This window comes from Lycorma delicatula, chromosome 6 (assembly GCF_047948215.1).
Source record: "Lycorma delicatula isolate Av1 chromosome 6, ASM4794821v1, whole genome shotgun sequence".
NCBI lineage: Eukaryota > Metazoa > Arthropoda > Insecta > Hemiptera > Fulgoridae > Lycorma > Lycorma delicatula.
The window spans coordinates 102,734,426-102,751,443 of record NC_134460.1 but is presented as its reverse complement, the minus strand read 5'-3'; the positions used below and the strand labels follow the sequence as shown (position 1 = coordinate 102,751,443).

The 17,018-nt window shown below is 28.1% G+C and overlaps 1 protein-coding gene across 2 annotated transcripts in view; it reads right to left on the bottom strand.

The window, feature by feature from the left end:
* The window catches only part of Pgant7 (N-acetylgalactosaminyltransferase 7), a 47,220-nt gene that overhangs the window by 18,720 nt on the left and 11,482 nt on the right, over positions 1-17,018 (bottom strand). For both annotated transcript variants that reach the window (XM_075368226.1, XM_075368227.1), the window contains exons 3-7: positions 16,590-16,756; positions 9,399-9,606; positions 6,439-6,615; positions 4,298-4,415; positions 2,007-2,132 (exon numbers count right to left, since the gene is read on the bottom strand). In XM_075368226.1, coding sequence (XP_075224341.1) covers positions 2,007-2,132; positions 4,298-4,415; positions 6,439-6,615; positions 9,399-9,606; positions 16,590-16,756 — 796 coding nt within the window. The remainder of the gene's footprint in view (positions 1-2,006; positions 2,133-4,297; positions 4,416-6,438; positions 6,616-9,398; positions 9,607-16,589; positions 16,757-17,018) is intronic.

Below are 17,018 nucleotides of genomic sequence, written 5' to 3'. Positions count from 1 at the left end.
TGGCATTTATGAAGTCCTATGCAAATACTACTGGATGAAAATAAAGAAGGACATAACAGAAGTAATGAAATGTAGTAGAAATAATTAGATGGATCACTGAATATAAAAATAGGAAGAGAAAAGATTATGGAGGGAGAAGAATTTTGTTATTTGGGAAGTAGAATTACTAAAGATGGACAAAGCAGGAGTGATATAAAATTCCGCATAGCATAGACAAAACAAGCTTTCAGTCAGAAATATAATTTGCTTACATCAAAAATTAATTTAAATGTCAGGAGAAAATTTTTGAAAGTATATGTTTGGAGTGTAGCTTTATATGGAAGTGAAACTTGGACTATTGGAGTACCTGAGAAGAAAAGATTAGTAGAAGCTTTTGAAATGTAGTGCTATAAGAAAATGTTAAAAATCAGATGGGTGAATAAAGTGACAAATGAAGAGGTGTTGCAGCAAATTGATGAAGAGAGAAGAGTTTGGAAAAATATAGTTAAAAGAAGAGACAGACTTATAGGCCACATATTAAGGGATCCTAGAATAGTCGCTTTAAAATTGGAGGGACATGTAGATCGGAAAAATTGTGCAGGTAGGCAATGTTTGGAATATGTAAAACAAATTGTTAGGGATGTAGATGTAGGGGGTATACCGAAATGAAATGACTGGCACTAAATAGGGAATCTTGGAGAGCTTCATCAAACCAGTCAAATGACTGAAGACAAAAAAAGAAAAGGAAATCAGTTATATTGTTGGGGAAAGTTACAAAAATAAAATTACACATAGCTCGTTTTTGCCAAAAGAAAATTGGACTTTATTTTTAACAGAATGAAAATCAGAATTGTATAACCATATTCATAAAAACAAAAAAAAATGCATAAATACATTATTACATATTATTGTTTTGTTAAGACAAATGCTTTGCACAAAATCTCCTTGTGTGATATTTATATACAACAATCCTTAAGTAAAGTACAGGTAAACTTATTACCTTAAATATTTCTTTTACATACACACAGTATATAATAAAAATACAGAGTATAATAATAATATCTTTTTATTTAATAGAGGATTAACTTATTATTTAGTAGACGATTACTGTTTTTTGTTAATGAAAAACAATATCTTGATACTCACTGGCACAGAATGTAATCTGGACTATCATAACAGAAAGTTTAACAGACGATTACTGTAGAATGAAAAACATTAATATCTTGATATTCACTTACGCAGGATGTAATCTGGATTATCATAACAGAGAGTTTAACGGACGATTACTGTAGAATGAAAAACATTGACATCTTGATATTCACTTGCACAAAATATAATCTCATAATCGTGGATTTTATATATGTCTACATAAATTCCTTAAGTTTAATATTTTATCATACAATTATAGAGAAGAAAAAACACAAACATAATGTTTAAAGGATTTTTAATATACAAAAAAAGATTCATTGTTGTAGAATATGTGTAATTTACTTAACTGCATGAAGTGTAAACTTTGACTAAACAATATTAGAATTGTAAGATGCACTAATGGTTCTTTGAATGATGGTCAAAGACTGTGATCAGAGAGAGACACTGAGAGAAACACAGACTGACTCTAGTGGGGAGCCGGCTTATATAGTGTAGATGGAGCCGAGTGAACCACCAGGAGTTGTGTGAATCATCAGGAGCCGAGTGAATGCAACATGTTTAGGGTTTTTTTTTAAACATTATAAACATGAAATAATACAGAGTTAAATCTTAATAAATAATCAATACAAAAGGCATAAATAAAACTCAGCTGAGCATATATTTATATATACGTTGAATGGAATGCATAAATTTCAGTGTATGAAAAATTTCTTATTTATAATTGAAATATTCATTACTTCGAAATACTGTTAAATTTTCGATGAAAATAAGTCAAATACCAAACCAGTTGAATTAACTTATAACTGCTTTACGCATTGGCATAAACATATATACTTATGCATACAAGACGTAAAATAAAAAAAAAATAACTGACTTACATTAGTAATAAGAGGACCTTTTTTCTTACTGGCCAGATTACCAAAGTTGTAAGGCATGAACCCTCTATAAACATGGCCAACACGTGAGCATGGTACCCATTCTATACTTCCACCACATTGCCATATCTGAAAATGTCATAAATAATCACATAATAAATTTTTTAAATAAATTGAAATATCAGTAAAGATTTTCATCTACTCTCAATAAAAATCAAAGAGAATAAACAGTAAATGTACCTGTCAAAATGTGATTTAAATTACAAGTAAAGAAAACATCTGGTAATTAAGTTCCTTAAAACTGAACTAGCAGTAAAGGATTTTTAATGATGAAAATTGTAAATTTTAATTTATAACCAACATTTGTACAATTTTATAAAAACAAAGAAAACGTACTACAAAGAATCATTAACTAGCAAAAAATTTTGACCTTTTTTAAAAATAGGTATATTTTTAAAAGAATAACAATTTTCAACAATTCAGAAGTGTTTCTTTTAACAAAAACCATTTTAATATCTTATTATTATTTCATTTACTCATCTTTTGTTATATGTGTTAAAATTTTCTTTTAAAACACTTTTAACTTTTATTATATTTTTTTCAGCATTAATAAAAAAGATGAGGAAATGTTCAAAATCTTAAAATTAATAAAGACCAGTTATTGATGTTAAGCTCAACAATAATTATTTCAATAATTCTTAATTTTTGCATACTAAAACAAATTGCGCGTATGCACACACACACAAAAGTATAAAAACTGTTTACCACCAACAATACATAATTTAATAATACTTTTTACCTTATGCTTATTATTTTTTAAAGGTGCTATCGAGGTTTATCCTCATCATCTTACACTTTTCTTTTTTTTCTCAAATCTAATATAATTAATACAAAATATAATTAACATAGTATATTATTATTAATATTTTGAATACATATTTTTATATGTTGTAATTTTAATATTTGAATTTACTGAGCGATTTGAGAAAAAAAAAGTTTAACTGATGATGAAGGAAAACCTTGAAAGCGGTATTAAAAAATAATAACCATAAGGTAAGAAGCATTATTAAATTCTGTACTCTTGGCGGTTAACGATTTTTATACTTGTGTCTTTGAGATATTAGTACAGAGGAAAATATGGACAAATACAGTAACAAAGGAATCGTTTTTTTTGCCAAGTTAATATATATACTTATTTCATAAGTAACTGTAATTTGATTGTTATGCTTTGCTATTGCTAGATTTGAGCATATACACAGATTAAATAAACATAATTGAAAGTTTAATAAAACATTAAAAAACGCTACGAAACTTCACAAAATTTAACCTTTCACTTTATAAAAGTCAGAAAGTAAATAAATTCAATCGTCAAAACAGCACTACCTATCGGATTTCATTCAAACTACTCTCTAAACACAGCAGTCACTTCAAAATACCCCTAATTTTCTTTCTACTGGTCAAATCAAGGATTTAGTAGCTTTAAACCTTCTCCAGACAACATGGATCATTTTTGCAAAAACCCGCACGTAATCAGTCCAGTAGTTTTTTAGTCTATAGCACACACATACAAACATTGCCTTTTATATATATAGAAGAAAGTCTGTCTGTACATTTGTTTGTTTTGTAAATATCTTGACATCGGTGCCACCTAACAGGTATAGTTTTTGCAAAACTTTTTCTTTTCACGTTAACTAATATATATTCTGAATATGAGCCAAATCAGACAACAAATACAATATTTTGAAATATCTCAACCTGTGCTACCTAGTGGGTCCAAATTAATTCAGAAACCTTCGCAGGTCTGTGCACAACTCACCAGTTTCATTGCAATCGGATGAATGGTATAGGAACACATATGGATCAACAAACATTCATTTTTATACATATAGAAGATAATATAACGCAATGGTTTTAATTAGTTCAATTACCCATAGGTGTACTGCATCTCCTTTTAAGTTTATGAACAGTCTTTACTTCTCAACTTCTTTAACGCTGTCATAAAATGTCATATTTGTAATAAAAACAAGAAAAAAATAATCTTTGTAGCCTACTTTATGTGATGCATTATTACCATTTCTAGAACAGAAAAACTAGAAATACATTACAAAAAAATTTGAAACCATGATGCTATTAAAAAAATCTTTCAGAAGTTACGGTATTTGTCTTTAACAGCAATATATAATAACTTTCTAAGAACTTTAAAAAAATTTATTTTCAAGTTATATTACAGGCGAATTATATCACTGATTACTATAAAAAGATTCCATTTTTGGATTAATTTTCCTACAGCTTACCTTAAAAGAAAGTTCAAAATTTTCTCCTCCCCAAACAAGTAAACCTGGATCATAAGCACCAATTTCTAAAAAGTATTCACGATTAATAGCAAACAATCCACCAGCATGTGTAGGTGACCTAGACAAATTTTTTTTCAAATGAATAAAATAAATTACAATTTTAATAAAATTTTTGAGTAATTTATTTATTTTTTTAATTTTGTTCACAAAGTAGTTTTTAATTTTTGTTCTACTTCAAAAAGCAAAATATAGTAACTTTAATGGTTTCATACATTTCTACCCACACATTCTAGTTCTGTGGATTTAAATAAAATTCAGTGAAACAAATTTTTTTTTAGATTTACATCAGCAGCTAAAAAAATATTTATTTCTTTATTTTTTAAAATTGTTATAACCATTCTATTAAGTACGTTTAAAGTAACCAAATACAATATATAACAAACAAACAATGTATTTTCATATATATCTTTACATTAAACAGTTCTCTAGATTAATAAGTAACTAAATATAAATTAATGAAATAAATAACTAAGTATAGATTAATATATAAGCTAAACAATCTCAGTTACTTCCATGAAGCTACTTTCAATTCTCTAATCAATTGAAAAACGTTATGGCATAAAGAAAAAAGAATAGGTTGTATTGCTAGATAACCAATGTCTCAGCTGAAATACTGTGCAAAAGCTAATGGTCCAGCAGGCAGGTAACATGTAAATTATAGTCCATGTATGTTTTTCCTTCCTCCTTTACTTTTTTTTCAAAATACTTAAGAAAATATAAAATCTAACAAAAAAAGTTTCACCACAACGGGCCTAAATATATTGAAATTAAAAGAACATAGAAATAAAATCTTCAAATATCAAATTAATGGTAATAAATCATACATGTACTTACTACCCCTTTTTACTAATTACTACCCCTACATCAACAGACCTTCAAAACCTGCCAATTTCAATCAGCTTTGGTTACTAATAGGAAGATATAGCAAAGATCTTATTCTACAATGTAGTTGTAAGTTTTCACTGTAATATTACATAAAAAGTTAAGTTTGTGATATGTAGAATAATAAATTAATCTGGCTAAAGTCAAAACTAAGTCAAAGTATATGTTAATTCATGTGGTTAATGACAATATGGACAAAAAGCATTAGATTAATTCACTAAGGGCTAATAGATTCTAATCTCAATGTTAAATGTTTGATGAACTTATTGATATTTCTTTGCAGTATAATCCTTGTTGGTTTGAGAAGAAAGATATGGTTATTAAAAAAGCTGATCTGGATTACTTATTACTTAACAGAATTTGAAGATAATTAATGTAATAATAGTAATAATAATAATAATAATAATAATTATTATTATTAAATTTAATAATACTGATATCAAAGGAATAACACTAATTTCTAAAATGAAGCTATGTTTTTTATTTAGTTTTTACCTATCTAACAATTATGACCATTATCTTGATATGGTTCATGTCTTTAACATTAGAAAAAAATGATGAACCAGACAGTGTTGGTTAAAATAGCATGGGCAACATGTAAATACAACTTATTCTACGTAAAACGTACAAAGCAAAAATCAGCCTATTATAGTAATGTTAAAAGTTGTTAATATTGACATACAATGATTTTAATTCATTCTTTGAGAGAAAAGAATATATATAATGCATTGTACCCTACAGAAGGAATATAAGACTGTTTTACGCTCTCAATTTCCAATTTTTCTCATGGTTTAGACATATATATTGTATCTAAGATAAAACAAACAATACAAGTCTGTTGCACTAAAGTTACTTTATATGAGTAATAATGTTAATCACACAGCCAGAGTAATAATGTTAATCACACAGACAATCCCTGTGGAGGAGTATCAGATTTTAAATATGAACTAAATTTTAGTGGGTGTTATATAACAGTAAATTTGACCAAAAAAAGCAATGGGAAATAAATTTATACTTTTTTCATTTTTAAGTTTGGCATATGGTTATTGTTCTTGAGAATAAAAAATGTCGTTTTTGGAAGAGATTGTCGTCTCACATCAAGTCACCTATGAACTGTTTGATTATGTCACTTAATAGAAATGTAAAATTCTAATGCTTAAACAAGCTTTTAAATTTAAAAATAAGAAAAACTGACTTACTTGTAAGGTTCACTGTTATATGTACGAGCAGAAATTTCTTTAGTTGGCAACTCATTTTCTTTGTATAACATACCCCACTCAAATATACCTCTAAAATGGTGATTAGCTTGATATACTGCTCTATATTCAAATGTCTGATGATCAATTCCATCAATAACAGGTACAGTCATTACAGTTCTGAAACATTATTACAACGAATATAATAAAGTGAATTTATGCATGAGAAGTAATTAAATCATGTTAAGAAATTATGTCCGATAAATAAATATAATAATATAATTTTTTATATACATATATAGTTTTTGAAAATTCAAAATAATTCATCAACAATTCCAGTAATGGTAGTGAAGTTGTGAAATTATTAAAAATTTTGTGGTTAGTTCTTATGTTTTTCAAATTTTTAAGTTTTATTCCTTTTATGTTGATGTAATTTTAGAATTGTGTACCGAATGATGATGCGGGATCCTTAGAAAGTCGAATATTGGTCTTGGGTTTTTATAGATTTTCTGTTACTTTGTTTTGGGGTTCAAATTGTTATTTTTTTTTTTTTAAATTATATATATGTATATTGTATTTTTTATAATCATAAACTAACTTGAACAACCCAAGTTCAGAATTACAAAGTAAATGAAATGACACTTACCTTATTTTTTCTTTTCTTTATTCCAATAGCACTTTCACAGGATCCCGCATCATCAGTTGTATATAAATTATATAAAATTACATAGCAAACATAACAATTTTTTTTTTAGAATAAAAATTAAAAGATTCAAAGTAATAAAATTACTATCACATATACAAAACGTGAAGTCAATTAAATAAAATAACTATATATTTAAATATGACATCAGAATGAATTAAAAATTAAATTTAAAAAATAAAATAATTAGAAAATTTAAACCATGCAACCTGGCCAGCCAATGTTACATTATTGAGTGGATTTGAAATTATTTATATATATTTTGATTTTTATATAAAAATAGATATAATCAGAATGTGCACATTATTTGAAAAATACAATTCGGTTTTTCTTTTTGCTGTTAATAACTTTTATGAAGTGCTTTGCTTCTTCTGGCATTTAATCGGCCTCTATATTCCCTTAGAGATCTTGAGATAAGAGATGAGGACTTGGAAGCTGGGGGTTCACCATATCAGGTGAACAATTTTTTGATTGATCACTTCATAGGGATCTTGGTAGTTTGCTGCGTTGTTGGTGCAGCAGGAATTTTATTTGGTGTTGTCTTTTTATACTCTTTTTGTGTGGCCAGAAATGATAGCTTCTACTTTGTACAAATCTCAGAACTGCCTTTTCCTTTTTAAGAGGTGGGTAATACTGTGAGTGAGCTGAATGCGATCCCCCACAGTTAACAGATTTTTCTTCCTCCTGGCACTGAGTGTTGTGGCCTTCTTTTGTGGACTGAGCACATATTGCAGTGTTCTTCCAAGAAGTTGTAGTATAGCCACCTTTGGACTTTGAGTGGTGGTTTTTTCAGATGGACCATCACCATCACAGGGGTTTCTTGGGAATTACTAATTTTGGTCCCACGAGTACCAGAAAAAAATACCACTCTTCAGAGCCCACACATCTACAGCTAAATACAACTGGGTTCACCCAGGTGTCCAGAAGAAATTGTTTGAGACTCACTATGTAGAGCATCCACCCAACAACAAGAAAGTTTCTGTCTTGCGTTACGGTTGCGTTTCAAAAGGTATTGCAACACCGCTGAATGTAAGTGTTAAGATGATGTAGCATAAGATGTTGTCATGAGGTTATGTAAGGGTATATGTTGTAATTTGTGTACTGTTCTTGATGTAGTTATGTATATAGTGTAAAGTGTTCTGTGCAACTGTGTGTAGTGGGAAGAAAAGCTGCAGAGGCTAGACCCATGGGGATGTCAATCCCCAAAGTCTTAAAGAATAAGAATCCCCGTCAGGGTGAACATGAAGAAGAGTTAAAGAAATTTTACTTTTTTAATAATGATTTTCTTAATATGATGTCTTCAAATATTGAAATAATTCTTGTTAAAATTATGACATTATTTTCTAACAAAAAAAAAATGAAATAAATTTCATTTACTATGGACAATGTTTAGAGACTTAAAGGTTAAAATTGGTTTACAGCTAGGTATATCAGTAATTTTATTATTTAATATCTGTCAATACTATTCTAATTTCAATACTAATATAGTTTAATATATTTTGAGTATATATATATATATAGATTAAATGAACACAACTGAAAGTCTGATAAAACAACAAAATGAACCTAATGGAACTTCACAAAATTTAACCTTTCCTTTTTACCCTTTCTCCCCTTTTCCTTTTCCCATTTTCAGTTTTACCATATTCCCTCTCACTTTCCTTCCCCCATTTCTCTTTCCCTTCTACTTTTCTCTTTTCCATTTTTTTTCCCCTTCTTCCATTTTCCCTTTCTCTTGTTTTCCTCTATGTGTAAACTGGTCCAGTAGTTTTTTAGTCTATAGCAACATGTGTCGAATGCAACATTTCGCAACATTTATGTTGTTATAGAACATTTTAGTCGAATGCAACATTTCAAAGTAATTGGTAAAGAACTTTTGGAGATATAAGATTTTTAACTAACAAATATTTATATTTTTATTTATATAAATATTGCACATATTAGTACACATATTAATTACATTTACTGCAATGCATGTATCATATAAATATTTATATTCTCTACAATCAGTGTTTCGAGCATCACTGTTAGTTTATAAAGTACAGGATGACTAGGTTTTTATAATGTTTTCCATTAGCGACTAAGTGACTTTATTTTTTACAATGCATATTATTAAGGTAAAGTATAATTTAAAAGCATCAATATCAAATAATGATGTATACTTTTATTCAAACTATGCTGTGACAGTTTTTTTACAGCAGGATAGCTTGTTGCACTAAATGCAATATAAATAACTATATTTAGATAAGAAATAACTTACCTATCCCTATAAATAGGAGCTAGTAATGGTGGTAGCCAATTAACATTAACTTCACAATGAGCATCCAAAAAAAGTATAACCTCACCATGAGCTTCCTTTGCACCTCTTGAACGTGTACGGATTAATCCTTCACGCTCTTTATTACGAATTAATCGTACCTTACCATTAAATCTTTCAATATATGTTTCAAGTTTTCCTTTAAGGTTTTCTGTAAATTATAATTAAACACTATTATAATACACCAAAAAGCTGGAAACATATGAAATATTATTTTATTAATCATTTAAATTGTTATTTTGCATTAAATTTTAACCAAATTCTACATAATATAATTTTAACCATCAATTGGTCTTCATCACTTTTTCCTTTTCCAAACTGTTGAATGTGGTCAAGATACATCATATTATTACCCAATAGTTTAGTTAGTTAACAAAATAAAGTGATCAATTCATGGAGGGTTTGTGCAAAAGGTAATGTAAATTATTGACATTTTATCTATTTTTGGCAAATTATTATCATCTAATCAATGTAATTAATTTTAAACACCATCAACATGTTTAGTAGTAAAAATATCATTGGCAGAGGAGAACTTTTTAAAAATCACTAGATTACTAATAATTTCAAGTGTTAATTGCCATTGAGTATGGAATTAACTGTGAGAGCACAACCAGATAATACTGTTAAAACTGTTAATGTATAATAACATTATGTAATAAATAACATTATTATAAAAGGATAAATTCACGTTGTTATTACAAGACGATAGACCAGCTTGTCATGAGAAACATGATTATTCTAAATAATGACACTGAAGTACCTGATGTCTTAATAAAAGTAATTATTTTTCATTTTATGATCTCTTTAGAAATTAATGAATTAAAGATAGATTGTTGCTTAACATGTATTATAAACTATAAAGAAGATTGAATAACTTTAAGATATCCAAAATTTCTAGAATAAAAGAAGGAAACAACACTGACAATGTTGGAATTCAGCTGTAAGAGGAATTCTTTTGAATACTTACATCCAATATTGGAAGCACAGGAAGGGCAAAAATTAAAGGAGTTGTAATTTCAGAGAAATTAAATGAGAGAATGGGAAAATACATGACATTGATGAAGGTTAATTTGAGGATTTTGGGGATAATTGGTGAGCAATCTTCCTTATTGATCATGATTTTTTTTTTAATAGATACAAAAATATTTAAAAGAAAACTTGCTTTCAGTCATGAGGGTTGAGGTTTATACAAACTACATGTTCTTTAGATCATAAACTCATAACAGAGGAGAGCATAGGATGACACACACAAATCAATTTTTGTCATTAGATGTACTGACTGTTTCTAAATTAAAAGGAAGAAATCTTAGAAACATCCTTAATAAATATGAGGTATATTATTTTGTATATGAAAGTGGCAAACAACATAATCAACAAAGGAACATGGTGTTAAAAAAGTAAGAACAACTTTTAAGGTAAGCTTGATGAAAGAAACAGAAGTTTTGGATACTTTGGATTAACCTAAACGGAATACACAAGATTACAGGGAATTTTTAAGTTTTTAGTTTTTAATTTTAAGATTCTTTTAATTTTAGACCTTTAGTAAAGGAGAAAAATATTCTGCAACAAAAATGGCTAACAACTTCAGGATCCTGGTAAAAAAAGATTATATATAAAAAAAATGTATTGTAAGGAAACAGTTGAAAATGTGAAGAATAGTTTCTTGAAGCTGAAGTGTAAGGAAAAGCAATAATTCAATCCAAACTAACAAATCTCATGACGCAAAGAATGTAGTTAACATATTACAAGAATGAAGTTTTTTTTTTATTTAACTAATTAAAGGACTATTATCACAAACTTATTACTGGAATCCACAAATGTATCTGATTAAAGTAAAATAAGTTAAATTGGCTCTTCAGAGAATGAAGAATAATAATATTTTAGTTGGTCTACAGAATGTGCAATTCTGCACAAACTAGATTTTAGAGAACTTTATGCTTAATAAATATTTTATAAGGAGAGATGTGTAAAATGAATGAGAATAGGTTTAATCAAATCTCTGAATCCAGATGTAAGCCCTTAAGAAATCATAAGACATTCGATAACAATGATACATTCTTGCCTAAGATATTTTGGATGTAAGCTTGTAGTTTAATCTAGGGGTTTGACTAGTTGATGTACCATTAATTGCCAGTCGCAGCAAGCACAGGCAGATGCATCAGTCTGATTCAAGAGATGTCCATGAGTAAGTTTAATGCGCCTATTTGCAAACTGCAAATAATAGCCTCCTCTTAACGGTTATTCCTGCATGAAGAGCTCTATGGCAGCACAGTATCATTGATGTTTTGGAGATTATTATCTACTGCAGCAGTCCAGTCACTTTGACACTTTCCTTGAAGAATGTGTTTTAACAGCAATAATAAAATCGGCAATAGTAATATGAGTGATGAAAAACGGTTACTACAAATGTCTTTAGAAGCAGAATCTGCATGTTCATTGTCTGGGATTTCCACATGGCTAGGAGAATCCAGCAGAAACTCACTTGTGTGTTGCGATAGTTTAACTCTGCGATTGCATAATACATTTTGATGATGATAGGATGTCTAGAATACAAAGGTAATAGAGGTCTTCTAAGGCTTGGAGTGCACTACAAGAATCGCTAAAATAAGGATCATTCTGTTTTGACCCATCTGTGTATACTACTGTGTCTGGGTTTGTCTTGGAGAAAAATTGGTAAAACATCTGTTGAAAGGCAAAAGGAATTCATGATTTTATATTATTATGGTGAAATCATAATTAAAATTTATGGTGTTGAGTCTCGACAGATGATATGAACACGGATGGGTTGGGAAAATTTTAAAAATACAGTAAATTTTACTGTAGGGTACAAACACTCATAGGTATAATGTTAATGGCCTTCACACACTTGTTAATGAAGTTTTGCAAGGACTGCTTTAAAAACCAGGTGATATGGTTGTTCTTTAAGACGGATAGCGCAAGATGCTAGCAGCTGGTACTGTCTATCCCAAACTGTCGAGCTGAAATTTCATTTATTGCTGTAGGGTACTTAGAGGTTTACTTGTATAAAAATAATGAACCTGATCTCTCAATTCATTTCAAAATGGTGGTTATGTAAACTCTTTAATTGTTAATATCACTGCAACCACTGGTTTATTTAAATGTTATTACAAATAAGTGTTTTATGACACCTTCTTTATTCAAATCCATACATAAATAATAAAGTTATGGGAAAAATTCTTGAAGTGAGTCACTAGAGTAAAAATCCAGTTTTCATTTCTTTCTGAATAAAATTCATCAATAACTCAACACCATCTCACTGAAATAACTATTATATTAAAAACACTCTCTTATATTAAATGAAATTTAAAGCACCAAAACACAGTAAACAGATAAGTTAAACTTATTTTAAGAATCAATTTTCACTGAATCCAGCATCTTCAGTTAGTATTTAATTCTATAATTACATTAAAGTAACTTGTTTTTATAATTTGTGAATTTATTGCAAATGTTACTGTTCATAAATTCTTAAATTATTATGGATGAATAGTACTGTCCAGTAGAGAGGCCATATTCATTCATATAATAATTTCAAAATTTATAAAACAGTAACATTTTCGACAAATTCAAAATTCACAAATTATAAAAACAGTTTATTTTAATGTAATTATAGAATTAAATACTAAATGAAGATGTGGGATGCAGAGAAAATTGATTCTTGAAATTAATATGTTAAATATAACTTATCTATTTACTGTGTTTTGGTGGTTTAAATTTCATTTAATATTAAATCTTATTAGCAAAGTGGTCTATATATTAATGAATTACTTTAATTTTCAACAAAAAAATAAATAAATATATATATACATACATATAAAATATACATATGTGTATGAATAAAAATAAATTACAGAATGTGAGGTATTGTTTGCTAAATCTGTGCAAAGTGGTAAGGATTGCAATACATTGTTAAGGGCATTCTTAGGTTTCCCGCATATCTACCAGGAACATACAACTTTCAGTTAGAGATATTCATAATTCTGAGGCTGGGAGTCATTTGCCCCGACCAAGTGTTTGTGATTTATGAAAAATGGATGAAAGAGTATTTTGTGTAGTGATCAAATTACATTTTGAAAGGCAAAACTGCTCAGGAAAGTAAAGCTAAGCTGGATAAATTCTATGGTCAGTCAGTTCCATAGATTAGAGCAGTTAAAATATAGTTTGGTTATTTTTTGAGGTAATATAAGCACAAATGATGTTCAACATTCTGAACAGCCTGTTGAGATTTCAACTGCACAGAATATTGAAAAAATCCACTATATGATAGAGGATAAAAACTGAAAGTGTGTGAGATTGTTAAAACAATACACATCTCAAAATAGGCACATCATATTTTACATAAATATTATTTATATATAAAAAACTGTTTGCAAGATGGATACCAGGGTTTGCACACAACTGAATAAAAGTACAAACAAGTAAACATTTCTTCTAAACATGTTTTCGGCTGTTTCAATGTAATCGAGAAATTTTTGTGTTATTTTATATTTGATGAAACTTGCGAAAATTACGACCAACCTGGAATGAAGTAATAATGGGATGAAGAAAGGGAACTTGCTCCAAAGAAGGCGAAATACTATTCCATCAGCAGGAACGGTAAGGCAACTATCTTTTGAGGTGGTTATAGCATAGCTTTATTGCCTCCCTGAAGAAGGGTGACATGATAACTAGACAATAAAATTAATTTTTCTAAATATTCTAAACCAGAAAATAAAGAGAAAAAACCACATTTAATGAAAACGTTTTTTTTTTCTACAAGATAATGCACCAGCTCACTCTTCTGTTTGTGACAGCAAAACTGTACGTAATTCTGCAGCAAAATTCTTCTGCATCTCCTTTCTAAACAAGACTTAGCGTCTTTGGATTATTACCAGTTTCCAAATATGAAGAGGACTGATAGAAATTTTTTTAGACAAAATTATTGCCAAAACATTTATCTATTTTAAAAACTTTGATAAATCATACTACAAAGATGGGATCAAAAAACTTGAGTATAACTTGATAAAGGATATAGACTTGAAAAATAATTATGTTAATAAAAAATTTTTTTTTCAAAAGTTATGTTTTCTTTATTTCTGTTACAGAATTATCTAACAGCCCTTGTATACTATACATTTAAATAAGAAATACAACTTACACATACAATTTTATACACAAGGTATATATTGTGACTCCATCAGATGCAAGTGACAACCTAATTTCTCTGCTAACAAGCAGCCTAACACAAACAAAACTACACACTATAAAATCCTAGCATTATTTACTGATGTGTCTCTACATATCTGCTGGACAGGTGTCATAATTTTCAGCTTGGCAAACATGATCTTGGGTCAACTGAAAATTAATGTCTCTGTGAGTATCCTAAGTTGACAGATGTTTAAGTTTCATTTTAACACAGAAACTATTAACCTAATGACAATTTAATTTTTAATTTAATATTTATTATTATTTTTTTAAATTATTTAATTTAATTGTTGTTATTTTATAAAAAGAAAATACAATTTTGGTTTCTTTTTATTAACTATACCTTACACTCAATATTTTGCAACTGTTTACTTTTGGTGGTGTAATTGCATTGCTTTTATATAAAACAAAATATTACATGGTAACAGGTAGTAACAATAAAAAAAAATATACAGATTTAAGACCAATTAGCAAAAAATTACTTACAGCAAGCAAAGAAAATAAATGTTCCATAATCTGCAATCCATAAAATTTTAATTAACCATAATAATATAATATAAGTACATTTTATTTCAGTTAGAATTGTATTTTATCTAAATAGATATACCAAATACATTTCACAACCTTGCAACATCATAAACATGAATGATACATAGAGGTAAATTTATTTAATTTATGTAAATATGAAAATATTTTTACCCACAAGCAAAGAAAACTGAATTTTCTTTCTAAATTATGTTAACCTGCAACTTGAAGTTGAATAAAATCAAACATGTTAGTAATTTGTTCAATTTCTCTTAGTCTCAAATAATGCATTTTATCATAGCCGATTAAGACTACAATCTTTTTTACCTCTGTTCTATTTTTTGAACACTGTTGATGTGGACAAATTTTGAGAGCAATAATCAAAAGCAGATTATTAGTCTAAATTTTCATCTCGCATCGTTAAAAAATCTATTTTAAAAGAAATTTTCTACTGCAAAAATGTCCATCTTTGTGTATCAAAGGCAATGAAAAAAATCCAAAAATAATTTAACATTTTTAATACATTTAAAATAAAAGAAAGGTACTCAAGCTTATGTTTTTTAAAGTAAGCTTAAGTCTTTCACCAAATAAACCAATTTCAATGACTGTTTTATAATTCTGAAGAAAAAGTTTTTCTGCAGCTTACATTTCTTTTTAAAGGATAAATTAAATAAAAGAATCTTTAAACAAAAAATTACTAAGCCTACAGACAAAATTTGAAGATCCTATTGTTTTTAGTTTTTAATTTTGATTGATTTGTACTGTCATTTAGTATAGGATGGTATAACTTGATATCATTCTAACATCAAAATCAATTTTCATACATTCAAGAAAATTAGTTGGAAAAATTTTGATAGAACAATAATAAATATTCTACATTCCAAAGTGCCTTAGCTCACACTGGTAAAAGTCTTTTTTTTCGTTGTCTTTGCATTTTTCTTATTTTTATCATGATACACACATCTCACCTATTCATTTCTTGTGAAGAGCCTTTTCATAAGCAGCATCTTTGTAGACCAACCATGTTTTCCAGTAAAAATAAAAGATAAAAACCTAAAACTAAAATGTAATATTTTTTACATTCTGTAAATTTTGACTTTTTGAAGTCGTGCCAAATAAAGTTAGTAGACTGTAGTGGATTTTAATTTTGAACGGGAGTCGAAGGTCGAAATTTAAAGAAAAAGTATTATGGTAACATTTTATTATGACTTTTTTAAGTAAATTTTACTTTTCAATTTATTTTAATAATTCAAAATTAACTGGTTACAGATTTTGATTCCTTTTTTCATAAGATAGAAAACAGTTTGCTATTTTCAATTATTTGCAGAAATCTCAGTCCTATGAAATATGAACATAATCAGGTTTCTACTAGAGCAATAACTAAAAATGAACAATTTTTTTTCTTACCTTTATTGCTAAAGTCATCAACTAATAAGACTTCTTCAAGTAAGTTTTCAGGTGTTCTATTAATAACACTATGAACTGTTCTCATTAACACAGACCAACCTTCATTATGAAAAACAATAATTACACTTGTTTTTGGCAAATCTTCAGGATACATCCAGTGTTTACATCTGTAGATTAAAAGAAAAGATATTATATAATGATGTAGATATAAAAAAGAATTATAATTATATAATTAGAAGAATAAATCATTGTGGTGAGGGGGGGTTATTAAAATAGCTGAAGCAACATAAGAAAACAAATTACGCTTGACAGAATACAATTCAGGGTGGGCAATATAATTCTACATTACAATCTAGTCAGCATATTTTCATTAGTTTAGGGCAATTTACTAGTTCATTTTACTCAATTCAATTACTTTCCAATACAATT